Genomic DNA, 27,406 nt, shown 5'->3' with positions numbered 1-27,406 from the left:
TGTTGCATGAATGTAGTTTTTAAGAAAGCAGGCAAAATACAGCTGCAGAAACAGAGCCATGTTTGTTTGGAAGGAATGAAGGGATTCCTTGAATTGACAGATCGGTCTGTGTCTTCTCTGTGTTGGATGCGTGTGTGGATGTTCAGCAGATGTGCACCGGTACGTTGTTAGTTCATACATCTAGCCGCAACGTGGATCTGCCGGATGCTATTCGATGCAATGGACCCGTCGTGACGGGGGAGGCTGCGGCGGTGAGGCAACCTCCAGAAAAAGAGGGAAGGAGAAGATCTATCCGTGGAAACCAGGTGGCCGGTGAAGCAGAAGAGGATGAGGAGGCTGCAGTGCGGTGTCAGAAAGCTCTCTCTCTCTCTCTCTCTCTCTCTCTCTCTCTCTCTCTCTCTCTCTCTCTCTCTCTCTCTCTCTCTCTCTCTCTCTCTCTCTCTCTCTCTCTCTCTCTCTCTCTCTCCCTCTCTCTGTCTCTCTGTCTCTCTATCAGCCTCGCCGCAGGTCATGGAGTTTCTGGGCAACATTTTCCAGCTCCGACTCGATGGCTGCCAGGCTCTCGATCTCAGGCTCCTGCAGATATAATGAGAAGCATAATGTAAACATTTATCTGTGCAGCCTCGACAATCCCGGCTCTCGGCGAGGACACACCACATCCAGAACAGCCTCTTCTAAGCTCACGTTTACAACAGATATGTTACAGCTTGTAGGCATCAAGGTTAGAACCATGTAAAAAAAAAAAAAAAAACTTCCTTTGACCAAGTGGAACAGCTGCACCATTCTGAGTGTTTACAGGAGGGAAGCCAAAGGAAGCTTGTTTTGTTTTTTTTGGGGTTTTTTTTTCGTTTGTACGGTAAAAGAAACCTGACTCAGATTTTAGGCAAGCAAACAAAAGAATGGATCAAAGACATTACCCAGAAGATTTCTTTCCTGGAGAACAGTTTATCTTGGCTGAACTGAGCTGATCAGAATTTATGTTTTTCTCTATTATCTTTGCTTTGTTGAGTGTTGTTTCTCTTGGCTATAAAAAGCCTCTTTTGGTCGTAGATATCAATAGAAATGTTTACTTCAGACCAACACTACATTTTCATTATAAATACAGCTGCATGTTGTCATGTTGAATTTTCTCTTACTAACGTAACTCTCAGACCCCTTAGATGTATATTCCTTTGGGAAGAAGAATTCAGATTATGTAGCCTTTCTGAAAACACGACAATCACAGCAGAAATAATAAAGAGATTTTGTGAAGAGGATCTGAAGCACACCTCCGACTTCCTGCTGGCGCTCCCCTCTTCCTCCAGCACCCTCCTCTCCTCTGGTGTCCGTCGAGCAATCATCTGAAGCTCCTTCTCCTCCGGACTCCTCTGAATGTCTCTTTTTTCCTCCCCCTCTTCCTCCTCCATGATTTCTTTGGAATGGTGAGGCACCTCCTGCTGCGCCTCCTTCCCCGCTGCTTTCCTCTTCAGGGACAAAGACTTGGCTCTCTTGGTCCAGTGCTTCAGGCTCTCCCTGCTCCCTCTCTTCGCCTCCTGCTCTCCCTGCTCTCTGTTCTCGTGCTTGTGCGAGAGAAGTGCAGATTTTATGTCTTCCTCGTCGTCGCCCTCTCCGCCGGACTTCTTCGCTTTCTTATTCTGGTGTGCATCTCTCTTCTCCTCAGATTCACCACCTGGGAACAGCAGAAACACAGAATGAGGTCTGGTTTTATTATTGTCTCAGTGAGACACCCCCAACATCGAAACACTTTCCACCATCAGCAAGATTCCTTTTAGTGTAATGAAACGCCTTGTGCCAGCTGGCAGCTCCGGCCCATCCAGTGCTAGTGAAGCTTTAAAAGAATTAACAGCATGGCTGGAGTGATTAGATGACTTGGCGAAAGTGCAGGTATTTCTTTGTGCATATATATATATATATATATATATATATATATATATATATATATATATATATATATATATATATATATATATATATATATATATATATATATAAACAGGGGCACAGGTTCCACATTTTGATTGGCAGTTCAGATCTAGGAGGGATTTCTAGAGATTTGGAGGGATGAGTTCACCTGTAACAGCAGCTCATTTGAATCTGATTGGGGAACACGGAGACACTTAATCATCTGTTTTGTGTGCTGTCGGTATAGCAGCCGGAGCCGGCGTGATTCCCCCGTGAGGGGCAGGACTGGGTTTCATCATGCAGATGGAAGCACTTCCATCAATCAGCCGGCGCTGTGGTGACAGGCGCTTTCATTTACGAGGCGGTTTCTTTTCTTCGTCTTTTTCTCACTCGTCTTATCTTTGCATTCAGTTGGTCGACCTTGTATCTTTTGTTTTTTGCAAAGGCGGCCCTTGTTTCTTAGTGAATAGAAGCACATTCTACACAGTGACGGGATTTAAATTGTTCCTTTCTTCTTTTAGACAGTAAAATTTTCACAAATTTTAACATATTATATATGTTTGCCTTGCTCACCTTTCATGAATCGTCCCTCCTCCGACTCCTCTGAATTTGCTCGCTTCTCCTCCGACGCACCTTCTCCCTCTTCTTCCTCTCTCTGTTCAGCCTTGGCCTTGTTCCAGTTTTCTCCAGACTCGGAAGCGTGACTTCCTGGGCTCTGGCCATTTCCTCTGTTCGCTTCTCCAGCCTCATTGTCGAGACCTTCAGTGCTATCGCTGCCTTCCTCTTTCCCGTCTCCATTCCCCGTCCTCTTCTCCTGGGACAGGATGGATCTCTCACCGGGGCCTCCCAAAGCCTCCAGCATGGATCGATCTAAAAACAAGGACGGGTAGGAATTTAATTTACTGGCGGGAATTGATTTTCCAGCGACATTAAAGGCAGAAGCTTACAGAAAAGCACTACAGTTTATTACAGGGGTCTTTCTGTATTGCTGCTGTGCCACATTCTGGTGCTTTTGATTGATGGAGTGACCTGTCGGTTCTGCCATGATCCATATATTTCTGCTTTTTTCACAATGAGTTTGAAATCACTGTTCTGGTTGTTGCCTTGCTGTGTGAGTTACAGGGAGTCTGGCGCTGAATCAAAGACAGCCAGGTGTGCCGTCAGGTGGAAGGACCTCATGTGAGGCCTGACTTCCACTGAAAGCATCAGCACTTTGAATTCAGCTCAGCGATTCCTCTCTCTCTGTCAATGCTGCTCTGCTGATATCATAAAACGAAAATAATGGAAGCAATGCATCATTTTGACAGCCGGTGCGTTGTATCATGCTGATTTGGTGCGTCTCGTTGAACCACGATAAGCAGAACAGTGTGGAGAACGCCGATTCTGCTGAGAACAGTCTTCCCACCAGTCCAGCTCGGTGGAGAAACTCACCGGCGATGATATCTGCAGAGCGAGGAGCTTGTGTCATGGAGGTGGGCACGCCGATGTCTCTCTGCAGCTGAGCTCTCTCATGATCCCCTAAAAAAATGAACAATTAGATGATCAAACCTTCCGGGTTCCTCATTGTTCTGGTCTTTGTGCACACTCACACCGGCTCTGAGTAATCTGCGACTCACCTTGAACTGCCATCTCCTGCAGCTCCGTCAGAAACTTGCGATGACGAAGGATTTTAAAGAGTCTGTCATCTGCACAGACAGGGAAAACATATTGAAACGTGAGCCCCAGTTTCTCATGAAAGAGCAGAAACAAGCTGTGGAGAAATCTCACAGAGGACAAAACAAAGGTCTATGTCTTTCCCCCCTTCGCTTTTTCACAGGATTCAGCAATTTGCTCGGGTGGATTCATCAGAGTTAATTGCCCAGAAATGGACTGCTTTTAAAGTGAAAATGCAATTAATCATTTGGCTCACAGACTCATGAGTGCAAGCAGTGGACTTTCTGCTGACCCACTGACAGCACAGCACTAACACGGTACCGTAGCCGCTGCATCCAGTGTGCAGAGCTGCGCGCCCGTCATTTTTTTGTAATCGTTTTCATTTCCTCTTTCCTTCTCCTCTCCTTCTCCTTCCGTCCCTCCGGTGGTGTACGATTTCCCCTCTCTCTCTCTCTCAGCAGCAAATGCTCGCTGAGTTACGCTGTGATTGATTTTCTCCACTCCGATTTTACAAGGACATCATCAAGGTAAAACACTGGGTATGTAACCGAGTACTTTTCACCGAGTGCTACTGACCTCGCTGTGCGTAACCCTCTTTTTTACTCAGCAGTCACCGAATCAATCCATTAACCTCATGATGTGAGGACTGAGCACCGGTGATCAAACAGTGTGTGTGTGTGTGTGTGTGTGTGTGTGTGTGTGTGTGTGTGTGTGTGTGTGTGTGTGTGTGGTGGCTTTCCTGCATTATTCCAGTAAGAGCTGAAGTACATTAGATTTACAGTCAAGTCTCTGAGTAGTAGTAACTATAATGATAAAATTTGAAAAAAATTATTCTTTTAAAATGTTTTTTTTACATCTCAAATAAATATTAAGCGTTTATAAGACAAATACATAGAAAAGGTTAGTTTAAAACTACTGATGAAGGACAAATGAAAACATAGCTGTTTTTTTCCATTTTCAGTATTCATTAATAAATGCCATTTAAATGTGAAAGAAAAGTGACAAAATGACCAAAATGACCAAAATCACAACTGTTTCACCATTTAAGCTGAAAAAATTCTCCAAATAGGATAAATGTTGCTTACTGGAGACATCAGATGAATGTTTAAAAATCAGTATGCTTCCACTGTGTCTTTTCCTCAGTATAATGGTCAAATTTGGAGACATAATTTTTGCCCATTTTTGTCCTTTCTATTTATTTTTCATTTTTGAAGTGGTAAGCATCAGTCAGATGGACAGACTGGTGGGGAGAGATGTTCGGTCAAAGCAAAGGCAGAAACCGATGAAGTCTGAAAACAGGGGGAAATGCTATTGAATATTTCAGGAATTCCACACGAACAACACATATCTCAACAAGTGCCGATGTGGGGGCTCATAACAGACAATTAATAATGTATGCATATGATCCTATCAGTGTCTAATCTGAAACCAAAATGCTTTTGATCCTTTAATTTGATTTGTGGAGACTAAAATCAGGCTCCATTGCAGAGTAACTGCTGAGGTTTCTGCTGTTATAGATGCATTTGGCTGGGCATCACCCATTTAGCACAATCCATTTATGAAAGGACCCATATAATCTCTTTAACCTTGAGAAAGGCTGTAAAGGATGCACACGCATTAGGTGGACAGATTTCTTCGGTAAAGGCATTTCCAGTTATATCTGTGATTTAAAAAAAATTGGTTTTCGAATATTTGGGGATTTTCATTCCATTGTTTAAGTGCATCCAAGCTGTGTGTGTTTTTCTTACCTGTCTTCAATGTGACTAAACACTCCTGACTGACAGGCATGAGACGCGGCCTTGATAGCACATCAGTCAACACCTCCACGATGCATTTCATCACCTGGGGACACAGACAATGCAGAATTCATTTCAAACGCCCCTTTCACCCAAACCAATGTCTGAGCAATGAGGAATCTGAATGGATGACTCATTTATACTTCTGCATCCTTTTAACAGATAACCTATCATTTAAAAGACTGAAGATAAACCATGATGAGGTTCATGGCCAGGCTGTATTGGAGCTGTGAAGGAAAAACTGTCACCAGCTCCATACATTTATAATTTTCTGTGGCTTTGAATACAGCTAGTGTGCTTTTTATCCCCACATTAATTGAAAGATGTGAGGCTCTTTAGATGAAAGATGAAAATCACTTCAACTCCCCGTTCACTGCTTTCGGCGGCGTCCCAATCCCACGTGCACAATGACACATCTCTGGCTCTGCCTCAGACCTTTGAAATTAGTGTCCTCAGCGACACAGAACCCTTTTCCATATAAACTCAACTTTTGATTGCTTGCGTGTGTGTGTGTGTGTGTGTGTGTGTGTGTGTGTGTGTGTGTGTGTGTGTGTGTGTGTGTGTGTGTGTGTGTGTGTGTGTGTGTGTGTGTGTGTGTGTGTGGAGACAGAGAGAGAAAGAGCTACTTATCAAACCATGGAGGTCAGTGCTCTTCATTGCCTCAAACTGGTATCCACTGATTTAACCAAAGTGAGGTTGCCCCCAGTATAAAACTGCTTTAACGTAATAAAATGCTCAGATTACGCATTTCTGGACATTATACTGCTTATCTGCAGAGTGGAGAAAGGATTAAATGCGCTCATCTGTATTTAGTATGTTTTTCAATCAAGCAAACTAGAAAAAAAAATGTCTCTGGGTGTGGACTTAAGGCTGTGAAATGGGAATAATATGACTACTATAAGAAAGCATTTACCTTTACGTCTTCATTCTCCAGCTGACTAGAAGTCACTGGCAATGACAGAACTGCAACAAAAAAAAAACAGGAAAAGAAACCATGATCATTTCATTATCTGCAACTTTGTTCTTTTGGGGAATAATCCGGGCGTCTGGTGTCTCCTGTGTGAGAGAAGCCCTCCCTGTGTGTCTTAGTAACGGGACTAATTGTGCCGGAGGCTCCGCGGAGCGCGCTCCCTCCTCCTCCGCCTCCGCCGCAGCTCGGAGTCGCTGTCCGCGGTGCTGAACAGCTGCGCCTCCGTCTCCGTCAAACACAATGAGCCGCCACATCCTCCAACTTCAGGGAGGCTCGGTGCTTCCTTACCGCAGCTGGACAGCGTAGCGAGGAGGAGCAATCCCATCATGTTGGAGGACGAGGCGTAGTTAGAGCTCTCCAGGAAAGAATTAAGGAAAAATGAAAAAGAAAAAAAAAGCGAAGCTTTGTGTCAGAAGGTTGAGATTAGTTTCCGCGGTCGGTGGCTTGTGGACGCATTCTGAACAAAAACTTGGCTGGATTTGGGTGTTTTCTGGAGAGCTCAATGTTGTGCCGCAGCGGTGACCCGGCAGCCTCCGTCCTCTCCGGTCGCTCCCCGGTCTCTCCCCGGTCTCTCTCCAGCCTGACTTCACCGCAGCGGCGCCTTCTTATAGGCGGCAGGAGCGGCGCGGTGACGTCACAGCCCCGCGCGGCGTCAGGGCGTGCACAGGTTAGCAGCCCTCCAGGTGAGGAAGGCACGAGCAGGAAACGAAACGCGCACACCTGAAAAGGACTGAGCAGTATAACTGAATGGAGGAGAGCACAATCTGATCCTGAGTGTCAATCTTTAGTCAACTCATCAACAGAACATTATTTTAGATATGAACCACCTGACCGCTTTTCTGCATGTAGTACTTTAAATCTAAATTAAATGCTTGTCATTTTCTGACATTATGAAGCCCTAAAAACCTTGAATATAATGAAATACTTGACAAAAAGTTCAAGAATGAACTAGACCAGAATATTTGAATATGTTTGGCCCCAGGTACCTGCACCGTCTGCAGTAGTTCGAAGAACTGTAATGTGGAAGTTTTCAGACTGGAGTGATGAGAACATATGTGGAACGTTTTATTTAAATAGAAATCAATGTCATTTCAAATCATCAGGTAGGCTATGTTCTCATTTGTCCTAGTCAATATCATGAAGTTTCTCTTGGTGACTATGAATTGTCACAGTTTATCACATGAACAGGTAAAATCTGGGCCAATACCGCAATCAGCCAAAGAAACACAACAATGAGAAACAGAAGGTCTCAATGTACAAAAAGGGCCTGACATAAATTTTACATTGTGCCCCTTCAAATCCTGTCAGCTGTGTGCAGATAAAAGAATAAATAAACCATAGAAATATGACAGAAAGGCTGGTTGTGCTTAGATTGTGCCTCTATCCACATCATACTGTATTCCCATTGAGGAAAGGGGAAAAAAAGCCTCAAACCGCACACTGTATTTACAGGATTTTGTCTTCTGAGGACCTGCATGTGTTGCTTGGCAACAATTTACTGAAACTGATTACCATGATCGACGTGTGTTTGTACTTTGTGCGAAACAGGTTGCCGCAATAAGATTTTTTTTCTTCTCCTTGATTTATTCACATTCACTCGACCGACCGTTGATGCAGGGTTAATTGTCAGTGACATTCTGTAGGCCGTGTGAAGCAGGACGTGATGATAGCAAATACTGAAAACATAATAAAGATAACGTCAACAAATCACTGATGATTTAGCTCCAAGTATAGCTGATGTGGTCTTTTATAAGACTGTATTTATCTCTTATTAACAACTAAAAACTGGTGATTGATAACAGTTTAAAGACTCCAGGAGCTATTTCCTTACAAATAAATATGTGTAGCCTCTCACTGAGAAGGGGCCTTTCGTTATGGAGTTTGCATGTTTCTCCCATGTGCACGTGCGGATTTCCTCCAGGTACTCTGGTTTCTCCCCACAGTCCAAAAATATGCGTGTGAGGTTAATTGGTGGCCCTAAATTCCCCCAAGGTGTGAACATGAGTGTGTCTGAGAGTGTTTGTCTGCCCCTGTGTGTTTCTGTTTTGATGGACTGGTGATAGAAGATAAATGAAAGATAAATAAATAAAATGGGTTGAATTCTCATTCACACAAATTTATTGCAGTGAGGTACAGTATCATCACGTAAAGGTCCGATGTATGCAGAGTTGATGTATACATCACACTCATCGCCGCAGTCTTCGCTCTCCTATATCTTTACAAACATTGACTTTTCAGACGTGCACGCTTCTCCGGTGTCGTTCTCTCCTTTGTCAGCGATGCACTCATTAAACGAAACGACGACAAAGAGTTTTCCGCGGCGGAGGGGCTGGACTGTTTGCTGTTGCATTTCATTCTGCACAGTCTACCGAGATCCCGAAGATCTCATTATGCTTTTGGAGAGACAATAAAGGAGGATGTGCGTCAGAGCCGGAGCCATATTTGCTCTGCATAAACGGGGGACAGATTTGTTTAAACATGAAGAGGGCATTTTCTTTGAATACAATAATAAGGTCATTATGTAATCCTAAAACTGAGAAGAAATATATTGGATTCCTGCTGCTGAAACATTGAAAAGAGACGGAGGAAAAATGCAGACACAGTAGCATATTATTCAAACTCAAACCTTATCAGAAAAATGCTTTTTTGGGAGATGAAACCCAGTGTCTGTGCACTCGCCGCTGACTGACACTTTGATTCATGTGTTCACTGAAAATAGGTTTCCCATGTTTATGATGATGCAAGCTTAAGAAAATGATCAGTTTCATCTGTATAATTCAGCTCCGTCATGCTCCATTCATTTCCTTTTCATCAACGATGTGGATCACCATTTCTGAACAAACCCGAGTAACATGAGATGAGCCCAATATAACCTCCACCTGCCTTTCTAAGTATACTGATTAACCTTTGTCAATAGGTCCCATACTGTATGTTCTGTTTACTGTGACCCACAGGGCAGTCAAATGCAGAAGATGACAGAAAAGCCCTGTTACTCACAGTGTGTGTAAACAGAAAGGACAATATGTGCAATATCTAGAGTTTTTATTCAGCGCGCTTGCTTTGGTGGATTAGTTTCCATCCACGACTGCTCAGTGTGTGATAATACATGGATGGAAAGTGGGCCAGCCGGCTGCAGATCTGAGGCGCAGATGAGTTTCTAACCAGTCCTGGGTCTGAAAAGTCACAGTTTTCTGCATAAATCTTCAGTGGATTAGAGACAGATCTCCATCTTTAAATCTCTCAGTCGGTTGTGGCTCTCTGCCAGACACACAAATAAACAGCATTTTGCTATAGATTAGATTAAATTGCTCCATATTCCGCAACTTTATCCAATTCAGGGTCACAGGAGGCAGGAGAGAAAATCAGCTGATGCAGGTGAAGACAGAGTGATGGTGCATCTTACAGAAAAGGTAATCAGGTCTCCAAGAATATTAATCTGACCTTCATTATCTCTCTTTTGAGCAAAGTCTAATTACTTTAAGATGCCATATGAGATGTTTTCTTGCATTGCACGCTATTTTGCCTTCTCTCCTCATCCAGATGTGGTCATATTTGCAGTAAGAAAAGAAGAAAAGAAACCAATGCGATAGCTTCTCATCATTTTTTGATGTGAACGTGTCAAAAACAAGCAGAGAGAGAGGAGGCAAATCATGTGACAAACAAGATTTGCTGGGTTGTTCAGCGCTCTTCCTGGCACTACCTGTCCAATCAAGTCACGACTTCTGCATAAACATGGGAGGTATCTGTCAACTGCTTTTATTTCATCTGTTGAAAAATGTGATATCACAGTGTCAGGTAGCATCAACATACTAAAGTGGTAGGGAATCTGACAATAAAGCAAGGCACTGAAAACAGTGAGTATTTCTTAAGGCATTGCTGAGTCGACTCTGTCTCAATGTTGCTTCACACTGCCGGTCGCATTCAGCCGTTCGCACACATCGACGTGGACAGCTGCCACGCAGAGCACCGAGTCTTCGGCGTTTGATGTCTAGTTCAAGAGCACGTCCTCATGTAGACGGGGCAGGACGGGTATCAAAGACAACCCGCCTCAGAGCTACATTATCGGCCGTCTTCCAGTCGGTTGTGTACGAACATTCTGAATATTCACTTTGAAGTCTTGCAACACTGTAAAAACTTTAAAAAATAGAAATATGGTATTGGTCTGAGGGTTGTTGTTTTGCTGTGATTCTGTAGAATAAATCATTTAATCTAAAAAAAAAAGCAAAAAAACAAATATTTTTCCTCAAGAGCAGCAGTTATCGTGTCCAAAAGAAAACTACCTAACCTGCAACAACTAAAAACTCTACAGTATCTCAAACATCTCATGATTAAATAATCAGACTTGTCGTTCACTGTCACTTTATTGAAAATGCTGCCATGTCCTTTTTTTTTTTTTTTTTCCCCACTCTTCCTGGTGAAAACCAGCAGCCTGTGTTTGGAAATGTGAGGAGCGAAGTGAAAGCTACAGAATGTGAAGATGTGCTGAGCTCATTAGGAGCAGCAGGAGCAGCAGGATGACCGCCGGCGACTGGAGGTGAGAGTGGCCTGACTTGGCTGCGACGGGCCGGGTGAAGATGTACGGGTGTTCCTGCGGGCCGGATGGAGAGAATAACGTCTTTGACAAGCAAATAATGAAATATGATTCATTCCTAACGCCACATCGGTTACATAAGACTGTACAACAAGGATATGCAGGGATATTTGTTTGAATTTCTGAAATGTTTGCACGGTTTTCAGTTAAAAAGCCTAATTTAAATTCTGTACTTCCTACCAGTAATTTCCTCCAGTGTTCATGTATTTTTTATTTTGATCTCGTTTACATGCAAATAGCGTCACGAGGCAGCTGCAAACACAAACTGTTACAAGCAGATATTCCGACAAAGCATAACAGCAATTTAGGAAGGCGGTGTAAAAATAAGTAGGTCTCAAAGGTCTGAGCTTTCCTGAATGCAGCAAAAAATAATAGATCGTGGTAACATTCATCTGATGGTGTATAATTCATCACAGGGTTCCAAGAGATTAAAGCTGATCCCAGCTTATGTTATATTGACTTGTGGTGGCCGTCAGTCCATTAAAGGTCGCCTACAGGGAATTTAAGGATGAATGTTTAAACTTAAACACACTCCTTTGGACCACAGTACCCAGAATAAACACAGGTATGTAGGGGAGGAAATTTCACACAGCTGAGACCCTGATCATATGCAAACATACTAATCTGTGAAGAAAAAAAACAGCTGTCTTACCATGGATGGACAGATGAGACTGATGGGATCAGAGAAACTGCTCACAATCATCTTTCCACCTTCAGGCTGAAACTTTGAAGCAATAACAGAAAGATATCGCATTTCTTTTAATTTTTATAGAAGAAGAAATGGTTTCTATCTCTCTTATATATGGGATTTTTGTTCAATATGTAGAAAAATGTATCCCTGCTGCAGCTGATGGAAATGTAGAAGGTCTTTCACCTTTTTCTTTTTGGATTATTCAAACCCATAACGTGACGTTTCTTTATCCGGGTCCTCTAATCTTCGGTTTAAAGTGAAGCCTTGAGCGTGTGTTTTTGCTCACCATGTTATTCCACAGCCCCTTGGCGAGCTCCTCGTGTCCCTTCATGGTGAAATGGAAGCAGTCATGAGTGAAGAAGGTCATGTCAATCTTCCCATTCTGCTTAGAGAGACAAAACACACGCTTTTTTTTTTTTTTTTTTTGGTGAAGATTCTACTCGTGCAGTGCTGCCGTGGTGTGGTGAAACGTGACTCCTCAGCAGTGTGTCGATGAGGCTAAAAGCCGCCACACTTATTGAGGTCTCAACGTGAGATCCTAATGATTCAGGCTTCGAGGTGCAAAGTTTCACACTGATTCATCCCCGCAGAGCAAACAGCTTATGCCACATGGATACAGTCTTGAGAGAGAGAGAGAGAGAGAGAGAGAGAGAGAGAGAGAGAGAGAGAGAGAGAGGTTACCGCATGGCGGGGAGGGTCAGCATGTTTCAGGAAAGGCTGAAGAACAACAGCAAAGTCCTCCCTGAAGAAACGGTCGCCCTTCAGCAGCTTCTCCAGTCGTTTCTGTCATTAGAAATAAAAGATAAAGGTCATTTTATGTCTTTTCCCTGGTTTATAAAATTATGAACACAAATCAAGAAGATTATTTCGACACAGCAATCATTGTACAGGAGGTTTTTAATCCCAGAGTGTTTGAAAACATTGAAGAAAATTAAAATATGGCCTTAGGAAGTAAGAAACAAATGCATTCAAAGAACCATGGAAAAAAAAAGGTTAAAATTAAAAGAAAAACAAAGCACCGAACAGTAGCCAGGAGCTTAAATTAATGTCGAATTAATTCTAAACTCACTTTTTCTTACTCTATACCTGTATATGTATAATAATTCAGATCATATTCCTAACCCTAAATCCAGCTAAATCTGCCTCAACGCAAATACTTGTTGCACAAATTTGCATTGCAAGACTAAACAGGAGTTGGATAAGTTTGAAACCCTGCTTAGTAAGGTGAACAAACCAGTAACGCTTCACAAAATCAAATTTGAAATGACATATTTACTGTTATTTTTTTTCATTTGGCTTCTATTTGAAATTAGGAGTAACAATAAACAAAAATATCATATATCAGATTTTTAAGGAGCTCGAAGCAGCTCAGGAAATTGGATGAAATAATGCAAACACTGCACTGAAAGGTCATGAAAAAGACAACCCAAAGGCGATATATTGAACAAATATTAAACCATTTCTCAAAAAGCCACAGAAAAGCGATGTATTGACTTGTGAGCAGATAGAATACTGAGGTAACCTATTCCAGATAACTCGTGTAGTCACGGCGTTTCGCAACAAGTAAAACATCTTCAGGCCCGAAACTATTTTTTTTTTATTCAAGCGTCGGTGCAGAGGTTAAAGAACTGGTGTAATATGATTTGCTTTCTGAACACAAAGGAGTCCGCTGCACTGTTCTGCACAACCCTTTCATTTCTGATGATTTTTTAAATTGTTTTTTTTTTCTTTATATAACAAAACAATTTGATTATATGTGAGGAATCACATGTCCACCTGAAATTCCAGGTTGACCTCGACCAGCTCCTGGAGCTCAGGAGACCTGGCGACCGGCTCGATCAGACAGGAGCAGAAAGACCTGGATCACAGAAATCAACATAAAACATATATTTGTGCACAGATGTGACAGATAAACAAATGATAGATCGATCAGCACGAATGTGATGAGAATAGAGTATATGGCAGAGAATAATGTGTCTCTAAGAGGTTTAAATAATCATATTGGGATTAAAGAAGCTCACCGCTGGAGCAGACACCCCGGAGTGGGCTTCTGCACCTCCCGCAGCGTCTGCATGGGCAGGATCTGAACCACGTTGACGATCATACGAGGAACCTGAAACAAGGCCGGCTGCGGTGAATATCAGGATTCTACTGGACCATTGACATCAATACCAATAATCATCAGTTTTCTTGAATGTCACCTCATTCATAAGCATCTCCAGTGCGACCGTCATGTAGTGGATGAAGTTATCCGCTGAGAAAAGAGCCTGGAAACATCACAGCGGTTCATCAGATGCAGATAAATTAAAAACTCCAACGGAAAAAGAAGAGGAGAGAGAGACCTTATCCTTGCAGTAATCACAGATGTCGTTCATCCCCATGAGGATGGTCAAAAGCTTCCAGTCCTCCTCAAAGTTCAGGCCCTGAAGGAAGAAGAGTGGAGGGGAACTCGGATGCCTTTTGGCTGGTTCATTGTTTTGTTTCATTGCAGAAAGAAACTCTTTACCGTACCTCATAACCTCTCAAAGTGTCGATCAGATGTCTGGTCTGGTCGGGGAGATTGCTAGATCAGAAAGAAAAACACCTCTCTGAACGTCACTCATGAAAACCTGGAATGTCAGAGCTCAATCATTCAGTTTGACACTTTTATACTGTGCCTGCAGATGAAACGGTTAAATAATCCAGGCGACACTGAGCTACTGAATGCGTCTCGGATTTCGTGCTGGTCACACCGCCGCCGCCTTACAAGGTGTTGTGTCCGGTCACGGCCAGGTTGAAGCCCGTCTCGCTGATGTGAGCCTGCATGCCGTGGACCGTCTTCCCGGGAGCCGCGCCCAGCAGGTTGGGGTTGAACAGCTTGATGATATCTGAAGCACAGAAACTGATTTTTGCTCTCCGCTTGAACGAGGCGGCGGCGTAAACCCACAGCAGGCGCCATCTTACTCGCCAAAGTGATGACATCTTCAAACGTCCCGTAGCCTCCGACACTGCAAGACAGGAAACAGATTCAAACACACAAAAAGTTTAGTTTATCTGAGCATCTGCCATGAACACAAATGACTTCTGCTACCTCCAAGACACGTGGCGAAACTCGATCGGGATGCCGAGCACGGTGGTAGCATTGGCGCCGATGGCCGTCTGGAGAACGAAAGAAATGTGCGAAAATGTGAATCAATATGTCTGATCAGGCTGTGGACTCTCTTTATCACCACTGCAGCAAAAGAAATGAAACAGGGAACACGTACTGTCAGAGAATCCCCCAAGGCAGCGATGACTTTTATATCCGCCGCCTTCACAAACTCAACTACACCAAAGAGAGGAGGCAGACACAGAGGAAGGCGGTGGGGGTTAAAAAGGAAGGCGATGGGATCTGAGGCCGGGGGCCGTGACCGGGACAGACCTGAGGAGGGGACCGAGGGAGACGGGCTCATGTCCGGACACCGGAAGACGGGGTGCTTGAAGGTTGCCGGGCGAGTTTTCTCTGGAAACTCCTGAACGAGGATCAAGACGGCAGATCAGATCGGTTTTCCAGTGCAATCCAGAACCAGGATATTTCCGTAAATCTTGTCAAGTCAGTCAGGTTGCTCTGGATCTTTAACGGTCCACTTCCTTCCCCATCACTGCCTTTCAAGCTGATGTTTTGGATTTTCACCCTGCTTACTTACCTGATAGAAACACCAACATTTTACACCACTCGATGCTTGAAAATCTCAATTCTTCTATTTTAAATTCCTACGCGGTGGCCTCTTAAACCGAAATCCTGAAAACTGTGTCAGCAGCTGAATATTTATGAACCCGACGGTGGAGAGAAGCTGAGAGCGCTTGGCTGTCTTCAGCTGCATCTCGGTTAACTCGGTGACCCTGCTTCTGCTTTATGTATTTAGTCTGTTACCTGTGATTGTTCTGCACATACCCAGGATGCCTGCTGGTCCATGTGGTGTGCTCAGCTGTTACCACACAGGTACTAAAACTGCCTCCCGGTCCCAAACTCTCACATTTGAATTCTGTGGTTTTAATTCAGCTCTTACTTGAGCACCCGTGTGAGTAATTTACAACTGTGAGGTCCAGCTGTGTGTTTCTGAAGGATCAATTAATCAACACTAAATGAAGATTTGCTCTGAGTTTTATATCTTCTTAATAATGGAGCTAAGTTGATGTTCAGTACCTGATTGAGGGCCTCTTTGCTGTAGTGTCGTATCCCCTCTTCATACTCCCACCACCAGTCATCGCCTTGAAGAGAGGAATAAAGTCCAGTTGAAACTTTTCAAATAATCACTAATATCCATGTGTAAATCGCTTAAATTTGCACATTGTCCATAAACACCGGCTCTTTATACAGCATATTTAATAGTTTTTGAAAAGGCCTCGTGTCAGAGGGTGCTGTAACAATAAATATAGAGTCCACTTGTGCTCTGCCCCCCTGCTTGTTCCAGCACTTACCTTTGACAGAGCAGGACACCAGCACACATGTTGACACTGCGATCCAAAGCCACTCCATAGTACTGCGTATGGCCCAGTCAATGGGTCACCCCTACACGCTGCACAATGTGGAGGCAGTGACAGCGCCGCTGCTTTGTACCGCCTCCGCGGGCGGCTGAGCGACAGCCTGCAGCGCCAATAACAGCTGATCTGACAGGCGATTCAGGGAAAGATGGATGTTTTTAAGTGGTTTGGAGTTATTCGCCATGTTTCCTCAGCAATGAAACAGCACGCCTGAAGCAAGGAGTAAATATCCATATATCATTTATTAATTTCTTTATAAACCTGTATTCGCGATGGTAAAAATGTGAATCCTCCCATTGGTGACGGCCAGTGTTTGTCTAACTGTGAATGCAAGAAACGCTTCAAATCATCCTGCAAACAACACTTTACTGTCCTTTTTTTTTTTTTTTTTTCAGATCCTACTCATGCAGATGTATTGGCAGATACATTCTTAGTAATTCTTACAACAAGCACATATTGTGGAAATGAACAAATGGACTAGAAAAAAAAATGGAGGTGGCAAAAAAAAAAAAAGAAAGAAAAAAAAAAAAAGGTTTCAAATGGTGTTTGGATGAATACTGTACGGCCTAACTATGGCTTCATTTGTTTCCAGTTTCAGGCTCAGATTCGTGGCCATCTGAGCCCAACGGTGCGGGCAAACCTCCAACCTAGACTTTTGGTGAGGGGGTGGATTTTCTCACAACAGCTGAAGTTGTATAACCCAAAGAATTAAAAAAAAAAAAAAAAAAAAAGCAAAGTTGTCTTTCTCTGATGTAGGAACAAAGCAGCGTGAGGTGTTGCTATCTTTAATGCTGCTCCCATGTCTGCCTCAGCTCACAGTTGGCTTTGTACACAAAAAAACAAAAAAAACACAAAGATGAATTGTACGATTGCAATTACGTTCCAAAAATCAACCAGGATCAAATAAAGCATGTTTTTGGAAAAATTTTACATTTTACAACATACAGTATTGATAAAAAAAAAAACAAAAAAAAAAAAACAAAAAAAAAAACTGTTTTCTTCCTGAATGATTTCTATTCTTCTGTCTTTTTTGTTTTCCCCCCTCGCCCGACTCGCTTCTTAAAATAAAATCTGAAAAGCCCGTGCACTTTGCGTTCACCGTCCTGGAGGGTGAACGACGCTTCAGCGAAGCTTCCAGGCGGGATCTGCATGAGGGATTCGGGTGACGGCTCAAACGCCACAGACTCATTTATTCTGTCAGCTGAAAGAAAACTCGCCCACAGTCGTCTTGTTGGTTCAACAACAACAACATCGCATGGCTTCGGGACGTTTTAGCACTGCAGGAGGTACTGACCACACACCTTGTAAACCAAAGAAATGAAGGAAATGTGGAAGCAACAATTAATTGTTCACTCAAAAGTGACAGTTTGACAGAAGTTTGTTTTAAAAAAAAAAAAAAAAAAAAAAACACGAGTGAACATGCAAAATCTGATTTCTTCAACATTTAGGCTGAGAACTTAAATCACGCTGAGTTAACATTTCCCCTTAAGACTGCTGTTTCCTACAGACCGCACAAAGACTAGGATTGAATTTACGATGTTCAACTAAGTGTCATTTTTTCAGGAGGAAAAAATAAAGAGAAAAAAAGGCAGAGTGAGAAGAAATGAATGAATGAATGTTTGAGATCCATCTTGCTAATCAGCCAAGTTCAAGCCGCCTTTGATCTGGCGAGACTATTTCCACAGTGAGGACACGGGGGTCTTCTGGCAGTGTCCTGAGTCACAGACTAACAAGTCCCAGGCGTGTTTTCCTCCCAGCAGTCTGCAGCTTCGTCTAAAAACACCCCCGAGTGCCTCGGTTCCAGCACAGGACCAGCATATATTAAAAGGAAGAAGGAAGAGTTGTGAGACTGAACACTTCAGCAGGCTTCAAGTCTTCGCTTTTTTTTCTTTTCTTTTCTTTTCTTTTTTTTAAATCATGTGGAGGGAAGCAGGCAGAGTGGGAGACGTGCTCGCCGTAGCAGGTTTTTCAGCCACGAGGCGCCGGCTGCTCCGTGCGGCGGGCTGGCAGAGCGTCTGGTCTGTCCTTTTACTGCCCTCTCCGTCTCCGTCTGGCTTCCTCTCACTGCTGCTCCTCCTCCTCCTGGTCCTCCCGGGCCGGGTCCGGGTCCGGGGCCTGCGTCTCGTCCTGGGCCTGGGGCTCCGCCGCGGCCGGCGGCGGCTGTTCCTGAGGCGGCCTGGGGGGAGGGGCGGGGGCCGGGGCCGGGGCGGGCGGGCGAGGCGGCACTATGATTTGGTGCTGGCGCTGTCTGTAGGCGATGACTGTGCCGAGCAGCAGGGCGATGACGGTCATGAGGTAGAGGTCCCACTCCGGGCCCAGGAGCTGGTCCAGGTCCACCTGGGACATCAGCTCCTTCAGCTGTCGGACGGACGCCAAACAAACATGTGATCAATACCTTTATGACTAATGAAGTAGGCTCAAGTTGGTCCACGGCCAAAATGACGGCGTTCCAGCAGAAGAATTACTTACATTAAGATCCTGCAGGTACTGCAGAGTGTAAATCAGGCCCAGCTTGCACAGAGCCAGGAAAACGGGGACCTGAGCATCAGGACTGGCTTCAGCCGCCATGTCGTAGAAACGCTTGGCTAAATGAATGTCCTGCACAAAAACGAAGAACTCAGCCACATATTCTCACTTCTTTGGATTTCTGGAGATGCGTCGGAGCATCACAGCTCACCTGTTTGATGCCGAGGCCTTTCTCGTGCATGTAGCCCAGGTTGAACATGGCCTGGGCGCTGTGCTGCTGCTCTGAGGCCAGTCTGTAGTGAATGACCGCCGTCTCATAGTCCACGTCGGTCCCGTAGCCGTAGAAGTGATAGTCTCCGAGTTTAATCCGAGCCACGGTGTAGCCTGAATCAAGAGAAGTCACACGCATTGGATCGAATTCTGTGCTGAGATTTGTTTTCCTTGATGTTCACGCTGGGAGACGTTACTCCTGGACTTATTTCACACCAACGCAGAACATTTGCATTCCCTTTACATCAGAGCCGAGTTATGAAAGAGTCATTTAGCAGAGCAGACTGCAGAGGTCTGTTCACCTTCAGTCGTACCGCTGCAGTGGGTTCAGGAACCAGCAGAGCCGATTCTCCCGGCTGTCTGACTGACTGCTGAGGTGACTGACAAGGCTGGGAGTGTGACGGTTGCCATGGCATCGGATTTTAAGGCCATGACTGCACTTTGGAGTTTAACATTAAGCACAGGCAGCGGTGGGTGTACGTAGTGAATGCAGTTAGAGGTTTTACCAGCGATACACCGGATTTCTAGAACATCAGATGAACTCAACCTGTGCAGTAGTAAAACTCCTCAGAAAATGAACTCTAGTAGAGTCTGAAAGAGGAGGAAAATGACCAACTTCCACCATTAAGAATTACAAGAATTGCAACTTTTACAGTCAGTATGATACAACCATTTAAAAAGTGCACATTTTTAAAGATGAATTTTAGCTGAATGGAACCTCCACAGCCAGACAGGCCAGCTGTGCTCACAGCCAGAGGCGACCAGCTGCGCCGAGGCCCGGTGCAAAACTAATGAGCACGAAAAGCAGCATGGTAAATGTCACGTTCTCGCTCCTTTGCAGGGGGATTGCAGAACATTTCCTAAACTGTCTGAGTGGCCTGGAACAGAAAACTCCAAGCTTTAAAATGGGTGTAAATGTGACGAATAGAGGCGTCAATATAAATGAAAGGAAAAGGGCTCATTCGAGCTCACCTTGAGCGGCTGCTCTCGTCCAGTGAAGCAGTGCACGAGGGTAAGTCTCATTCTCACTGAAGATCCTCGCACCTTCTGCTTGTTACCGTCCACAGAAAAGAGGAAAACACAGAACACAATATCACAGTTAGTGGCGTTTGTAAAACAGACTCTGAACAAACTGAATTCAAAGTGGAAATGATGCAGTTTTTCTCACTCTGGTCCAGGATGAAGGCCACGTTGCTCTGGGCCACTTCGTAGCCCTGCTCGGCCAGCAGCAGGTACTGCACCAGCGCCGCGTCCGTCTCGCCGTCCTTAAAGCTTCCGTAGGCCGTCATCAGACGCTCCGACCAGCGGCCGCGTTCGCACACATTTTTGAAGAGCTGCAAATACAAACACAGACGCAATGAAAGCTGGATGTCTTTTCTACCTAGCGGAACACAATCATCTGGGTCCATCTTGTTCTCCTTAAATGAGAAACAGGACCAGAAGCAGCGGGTTGAGGTCGGCTCACCTCCACGGCGGTGTGGCAGGAGCGCATCACCCCAGTCCCAGTGGCGTGCATCTGGGCCAAGTTGTAAAAAGCCAGGATGTGGCCCGCCTGAGAGGCCAGGTTGAAGAACTTCAGCGCCTGTTTGTAATCGCGCTTCACGCCAATGCCATCTGGAGGACCCGAAAAACAGAAACTTAAAAACACACCAAAATGAGGAAATATGAAGCCGAGGCAGGTGATGATGAGATATTAAAGAAAAGCATGAAGATGCATTTCTCACAGGTGTGCAGACACACTTAAAAAAAAAAAAAAAAAAAAAAAAAAAAACCCTGACAACTCACTGTAATACATGGTGCCCAGCTGGAGCTGTCCATCCACCCAGCCCTGCTCCGCCGCCTTCTGGAAGTATTTCAGAGCCAGCTCATAGTTCTGAAGACAAGAGAAAAAAAAAAAAAAACAGAACATTTTAACAGCTGCTCTGGTTTTAACACGATGTCTTAGAATAAATGCCTCAGAAATCCAACAAATCTGTGTATATATCTTTGCATTTCTATGTTATTCACACAGTGGCGTCGCCTTGAGAATATTTCTGGTGGGCCGCCTTTCTTTATATGAGGAGTGATTTTGTGTTTTTGTCTACATCAGTTTCCTCCCACTGTCCAAAAATATGTCTGAGGTTGATTTGTGACTCCTTCACCCAGAACTAGTGTCTCCCACCTGAAGCTAAACACAGAGCTACAGAAGATAAACAGATTCAACAAACTGAAGCGGCTCACTCAGCAACAGAAAATATTTCAAAAGATTTTTTTTATTTTATTTTTTTTTTGCCCTCGAGACAGGTGGAGATGATTTCACAATGTGTGAAATAAAATGTTCCTTACCACTGGAACACCTCTTCCATACAGATAAGCCATGCCCAGACCGCTCTGTCCCACCGGATTACCCTGAAAACAACAAACAAACAAGTGTGTCAGCAACTGCATCAATGCTAGTTAACAAAAAGCTAAAGTCGAATGAACTGTATTTTTTTTTTAATGACCTGGATCAAAATCATCTGAGGTTTTTTTTTAATACACACCAGATCAGAAGCCTTTTTGAAGTACTGGAGAGCCGTCTCATTGTTCTGGGGGAGAAACTCGCTGCCTTCTGAATACATCTGACAAATGGAAAGACACACATAAAACTTGAATTGATTCGGTACGCACAAGACACAGTCTTTAACTCCAGTCATTCTGAATAGACGATGCGTTGAGTAACGACAGAACAGCGATGATTACCGTCTTTGTTCTAGAGTTGCCACACAGGATCATGTGATCCGCTTGTTTGATTTGGCAACAACAGCTGTACAACAGACGCCTTTCTTGACATAACCCTCAGTGGGATCCTGTGGCATTTGAGCCCTAACCATCCAAACAAGGCAATTCACACTGCTTTATAAGGAAATACATTAAAACAAGGCGATTAAGAATTTTAATCTGATGGAATACACTAGAGGGCTCATATTCCACAAGTAACTGTGAGATGTATTTGAGTCCAGGACCATTCAGAGCTTTACAGAGCAGAGGTCAGATTCTGAAGTGAATCCTCCGACACACAGGCAGCCAGTGCAGAGCTTAACGCTCAGGTGTGATGCGCTCCAGCCTCGTGGTGGTGGCGAGGATTCTGGATGAACTGCAGCTTCCTGAGACCTGCAATCACACCGCTACACTAATCCAGCCTACCGTAAAAGGAATGCATGAAAAAATGTCTCTGAATCTCATTCAAGCCAGAAATCCTTCAATTCTTGTCATATTCTAAAAGCAACCAAGTCTAGAATGTCCCCCTTGTTGTGTGCGGACCTTGTTTAACGCTGTAGGAGTCCAAAATGTTCCAGAGTGTTCAGAAGTTCCTGAACACTGTTATCGCACTTGGATTGTCACAATGAATATTAAAATCATCCAGTTTTAGAAGAGAGTCATAATCAGTAGTTTGTTAAAGTCGTGGAGGATGTTTGGATTGTATTGTTCAAAACATGACGGCTGTTTGCTTTGATTTGTGCTGTTACACAGAGAAGCAGCGACAGTATTTGTTTTTCCAGTAACAAAATGGCCACCAAAGCCCCCACTGAACAACAAAGATGAACTAAGGACGAAAGATGTTTATGAGGAGGAAAAAATAAATAAATTTCAAATTTAAAAAAGGTGTTGAGGAAGAAACGCAGTGGAGAAAAGAGCCGAGCTTCATCTCACTCACCTTGCCTAGAAACGCCATAGCATGTGTATTTCCTGCATTTGCAGCCTGGGTGAAGTAGTCATACGCCCTCTGTCAGTGAAAAATCAGCACAATTCCATTAAAAAAACAAGAACACCGAAAAAAAACCTCAAAAGATATAGTATTTTCATTTGATATCAAAAAGTTACCTGGTGATTTTGCTCGACTCCACGTCCTCCGTGCAAATGCAACTGGCCGAGTCCCACCTTGTAATTGAACCAAAACAATCCATTTATAACCATAATTTCTGATTTAAAATCTTCCAATCTGACACTACTAATTCAAACAATGTTGTTTTTGTTTGCATGAAACTCTACAATGGTTAAAATAACAATTCTCAGAGCTAAACTGCTAGAAATGATCATTTCAATACATAAACACTCATCATCATCAAGCACAGTGACATTATTTCAGTATTTGTACCACTGTTCGATGTGATCAGTTATTTCTGTAGCAATCATCTTTTTAGAAAAAAGAAACAAACATTTATCACTTAAATGTACCTTCTTGTAATTCTTTCAGAATCATATCAGCTCATAATACTTAAAGAAAAATGTTTGAGGTATCTTTAAAAAAAAAGTGGGGTTTTTTTCTACCTGAGCTTGGACGTCTCCTTTCTCGGCGAGGAACTGGTAGTACTGGATGAGGTCCTCCTCTAACATCCCGCTGGTGGAGCCTGGGCTCTCCACCTCGTCCAGCAGCCGGACCCTCTGCACCGCCGAGCCGCCGGTCAGGGACACGTCGCTGGCCACTGGAAGGACAGCGAAGGAAGGAACACGCTTCGTAAATGTCAAACGATAAATTCATCTGAAAATCACTACGGTACAGTGAACACTTACCTTGATTTGCCACGAGCCTGTAATGCGTTAGCGCCGACTCACAGCTCTGAGGAACTCCCACACCTCCCCAGTATCTGTATCCCTAATGAAACAAGAGAAAATTTGGGGGGGTTTTTTATTTTTATTTTTACTTTTATTTTTTTATTAAATGATATGATATGTTCCCATTATCTTCATAGCATGAGCAAACTGACTCACCAGAATCATGTGAGCGACCAAATTCCCACCAAGAGCGCCAAAGGTGTAGTAAACCAAAGCCTGAAAAACAGAACAGGACCAAAATTAACCAGAGAATTACCATGTGATAACATAAACACTGAGAAACAGGATTCACAACAGATAAAAGTACCTTTGCTTGACTTGAGTTAACACCAAGTCCCGCTGCGTACAAAAAGCCAAGGGCCTGCAGACGGTGAAGAGAGTGGCACCGCTCAAACAGCAGGTCAAAAAAACACTTTTCTGAGTGACGTATAGCTCCGAGCAGCTGTGTTACCGTTTGAGCTTTGGGGGAGCCGTCGATGGCGAGCTTCTCAAACATCTCTTTGGCCTTGGTGACGTTCTGGTTCATGTAGTCTCCGAACAGCATGGCGTACGCCACCTTCTCCATGGCTTTCTGGTGGCCTTTCTCCGCCACTTTCAGCAGCTTCTCGTACAATCTGAGACAGAGGGAACGTTCAGGCAACATCCAAAGCAAACAGGGACATGCTGAGCAAAGTCAAGAGCGGGAGCTGACAACGCACACAGCACAGTCATATCAAATAACATCAGTGAGATGACATCATTGAGATAATAACTCATTTTGGAAAGCAGAACATTAGCAGTGGAAACATAACGACTGATCAAGAGCCCAGGGTTAGAAAATCCACAAGAAGAAACTCACTCTTTCCTCTGAGTCTTCCTGGTGGTGGTGTTGAGCATGCGCAGGATGGTCTGGTACTGCTCCTCGGCCTCCTCGGCCTCGAGTCTCTGCTGAGCCTGCTCCTCCGCTGAGGGAGAGAAAGAACGAAGCACACGGCGACATTTAGAGGGAATGAAAAGGTTTTTAAACAACTGATAAAACACGAAATAAAAAGAAGCTAATTTGTTGTGTCTGCTTGAGCAACCTGGCAATAAAGCTCTGAATTTCTATTGTCTGGTAGGAACTGCGGCTCGTAGCAGCCGTGAAGTGAGACAGACCACAGATTTTAACCTGCATCTGAAGCGAGCGTCTTGATTGATCAATTGTTGGTTCCTCTCTGGCTTTGATACAGTGAAATACAAAGCGCATGTTTGAACACGTACTCTCACAGAAGCCCCACTTCTTGTCGTGGTCGTAGTCGTAGGTTGTTGCGCACCACAGCCGTCCGTCCCCCCGTCCGTCGGTGGTACAGTCCGAGTACTCCCTCTTCTGGAAGCGGAAGGGAAAGATGCAGGGCTCTCCATGGGCCGTGCCGCCATTCACCACAGGAACTGAAAAGAAGAAATAAAGACACATAAATCAGGCAAAATAATGTCATATATTGTTTTGTTATTTAATAAATGGGCTCAAAGTGATGATCGTTGAAATAAATCTCCATCATAACAACATAGCATTATTGCACTTGTGCCGAGCGCCAGCTGAAACAACACTAAAACTCCCCATGTAGACTGATGCAACCAACTGCAAGAGGAGCCACAGGTGCAAAGCGCCGTTAATTTCTCAGGGGGTTTAACCGCTGATCCAGTCTGGGGCTGCCCTGAAACCACACGTTCTTCTGCTGGGAGTCAACAAAACAGAAACATGTCTGCCTGCAGAGACGCCACACAGCTTTCAAAATAAGAAAAAAGGGAGAAGACTTCAGGCAAACCTGCTGACCAACTGTTTTTGCAACAGGGCAGGGTTCTGCTACTAACCGCTACAATTGTTTAGAAAAGAGCAGGTGAAGAGGTGAAATTCTGAGTCATGAGATTTTTATTTCAACAAATCAGAACAAGATAATCAACATTTTGGATTGTTCTTTCTCAAAGCTTTTTTAGAGTTAATGGTCACGTATAAAATGTTGGAGAGTCAAATGTAAATCTTTCTTTTTACCTTCTTTTGGTTTTTCCAAAACTGGAGGAGGCTGCTCAGGTAGGTCTTCCTTCTCCTCTCCTTCCAGTCCCTCTGAAGACGACGGTTTCTCTTCTTCTGACTGAGAGACGTCAGGCTCAAGCATCACTGGTGAACCTGCCGCAATTTCTGATGTAGGACGGACATCTTCCTCTTCAGCCTCGGAGTCGTGGTATGACTGGAGATATGAAGACAAGATTAACACGATGACATGCCTGGGAGGAAGTTCAAAAGGCATGCTAAAAAAAGTAGAAAATACTTCCTCACTGCCCATTTGTGGACTAAACCAGACTCCTAATAAAGACTTTTTTTCTTTCTGATGACATTAACAATGAGAGACAGTAATTATTTGCTATGCCACACCTCTCAAGTAGCTCCCTTACATGCAAGAAATGAAACATTTCTTTGGAAAAAGACAACAGCTGTTTATGACAGCTGGATAACAAATATTCATCAGAACTTTTCAGAGCATTGTGCGTGATGAAAAAACAATAATTAACAAAAAACTTCTTGATTATATCCACCACCACGCCGGCTTGTTGGTATTCTATGCAAAGCGATCCCACCGGTTTGTTTTGTAAGTAGTTAAGTAAGGAAATGGAGGCAACACAACAGGAAAGAAAAAGTATAATATTCAGACCTAAACTCACACTCATTCTCTCTCTCACTCACACAAGCACACACACACACACAGTCATTGAATACAGTAGTTTTTTTTATGTCACATATGTGTTACAACATTTAACTTGTTTCCAATAATCAGATTATTTACAAAGCATTTCTTATACACAGAACACAGCTCAAAATCCCCTTTATATACACATACACACCGCATTAACAAGGACAAAACATGTTATTCTTTCACATATCTGTGACTTATTACTTTGAACTTGGATCGTCTGTAAAACGTTTGGCTTACTTAGCTTTTAAAAAAGGACATTTTTTTCAACATAACAGTGAGGTAATCAAGGAAATAAATCATACACTGGTAACTCTGGAAAAATTGTCATAACACCTAATATCGTGCAAAAACCAAAGAACGGGTTAGGATCACTTGATGAATGCTGATTTGAGGAAACAGCCTCACATGCTGCGTTCATTGCTGATTCAGTCTGTAGTTTTGGCAAACGAAGCTCAACATGTGTCAAACTGACCTCACAGAGCAGGACAGAGGAAACTGACTCTTTCACACACAAACTTCACTCAGTCAAGGAGCTCACCTTCAAATCTGCTCCGTCGTTCTCATGTCGTTCTTCATCTGCGAATATTACAAGCAGTGTTGGCAAAACGATCGTGACATGGACTGGACACAAACAGCTGTTTGCCAACGGTCAAACGGATTATTTTTCCAGAAGCACTGACATACTCACCAGCTGTGAATCCCTTAGTGAAGACTATGAGGAGAAGAGCTAAGCAGTAACGCGTCCTCGCAGTCTTCAAACACCTCATAGAACCCATTGTTGTTGTTGACAAGCTAACAGTCTGCTAGCTGTAGCTGCTCCGAGTTCTAACGCCACACATTCAGTTACAGGGGGGTCACACTATAATAAGCAATGAATAAACTAATACGCACCGACCAACCAAAGGGAACGCTATTCGCTCCGGTTAGCAACTTGGTTAATTTTAGCTGTCAAAACAAGCTAACGAATTCCAATGCAAAGCTAAGCTAGCAGAGTAATACCTGCTTAAGTGACGTGCAGCTAACCAGGCTAGTTTCACACAAATTACAGCCAGAACGCCGCGTAATATTCCTATAACACGCAACTCTCCAAACCAACAATGGAATGCAGGGGCGGTGCTTCAAAACATCCGAGTTTTGCGGAGGATATTCGGCAGCTTGATTTATATTTCCACACATTACTACTTTACGTAGCGACCCATGTTAAGCCTTTACTACTGCACGACACTTCCTATTCCAGCAGCTGGACCAATCACAGCGCGTTTCGTTCACCGGCAGCCAATC

General features: G+C 43.8%; 2 protein-coding genes and 1 long non-coding RNA gene across 4 annotated transcripts; all 3 read right to left on the bottom strand.

The window, feature by feature from the left end:
* Positions 1 to 403: 403 nt before the first annotated feature.
* On the bottom strand, positions 404 to 6,882 carry chga (chromogranin A). The gene is made up of 8 exons (XM_030110903.1): positions 6,610 to 6,882; positions 6,265 to 6,314; positions 5,304 to 5,397; positions 3,519 to 3,587; positions 3,334 to 3,420; positions 2,476 to 2,772; positions 1,269 to 1,669; positions 404 to 576 (listed from the first exon to the last, which is right to left on the bottom strand). The coding sequence occupies exons 1-8, from the start codon at positions 6,647 to 6,649 to the stop codon at positions 493 to 495; spliced, it is 1,122 nt and encodes a 373-aa protein (XP_029966763.1). The 5' UTR covers positions 6,650 to 6,882; the 3' UTR covers positions 404 to 492.
* A 7,062-nt stretch (positions 6,883 to 13,944) lies between these two features.
* On the bottom strand, positions 13,945 to 14,451 carry LOC115401358 (uncharacterized). The gene is made up of 3 exons (XR_003932945.1): positions 14,350 to 14,451; positions 14,115 to 14,166; positions 13,945 to 14,026 (listed from the first exon to the last, which is right to left on the bottom strand). It is a non-coding gene; the product is annotated as an uncharacterized LOC115401358 (long non-coding RNA).
* A 1,882-nt stretch (positions 14,452 to 16,333) lies between these two features.
* On the bottom strand, positions 16,334 to 27,357 carry sel1l (SEL1L adaptor subunit of SYVN1 ubiquitin ligase). 2 transcript variants are annotated; one of them, XM_030110340.1, is made up of 21 exons: positions 26,814 to 27,357; positions 26,664 to 26,701; positions 25,426 to 25,621; positions 24,657 to 24,824; positions 24,256 to 24,361; positions 23,869 to 24,031; positions 23,725 to 23,778; positions 23,574 to 23,633; positions 23,376 to 23,457; positions 23,133 to 23,287; positions 22,686 to 22,742; positions 22,519 to 22,587; positions 21,365 to 21,442; positions 21,168 to 21,230; positions 20,628 to 20,715; positions 20,308 to 20,456; positions 20,011 to 20,176; positions 19,815 to 19,892; positions 18,784 to 18,956; positions 18,576 to 18,704; positions 16,334 to 18,464 (listed from the first exon to the last, which is right to left on the bottom strand). In XM_030110340.1, exons 1-21 carry the CDS (start codon positions 26,899 to 26,901, stop codon positions 18,168 to 18,170), a joined length of 2,457 nt encoding a protein of 818 aa, XP_029966200.1. In that variant the 5' UTR covers positions 26,902 to 27,357; the 3' UTR covers positions 16,334 to 18,167. The 2 variants fall into 2 exon arrangements, with proteins under 2 accessions (XP_029966200.1, XP_029966201.1); XM_030110341.1 differs by having other exon boundaries at positions 19,815 to 19,889.
* Positions 27,358 to 27,406: the final 49 nt, after the last annotated feature.

Source organism: Salarias fasciatus, chromosome 15 (genome assembly GCF_902148845.1).
Source record: "Salarias fasciatus chromosome 15, fSalaFa1.1, whole genome shotgun sequence".
In the NCBI taxonomy this organism is placed as follows: Eukaryota; Metazoa; Chordata; class Actinopteri; order Blenniiformes; family Blenniidae; genus Salarias; species Salarias fasciatus.
Note: the sequence above shows the minus strand (reverse complement) of the source record. Positions and strands in the feature narration are given on the sequence as shown.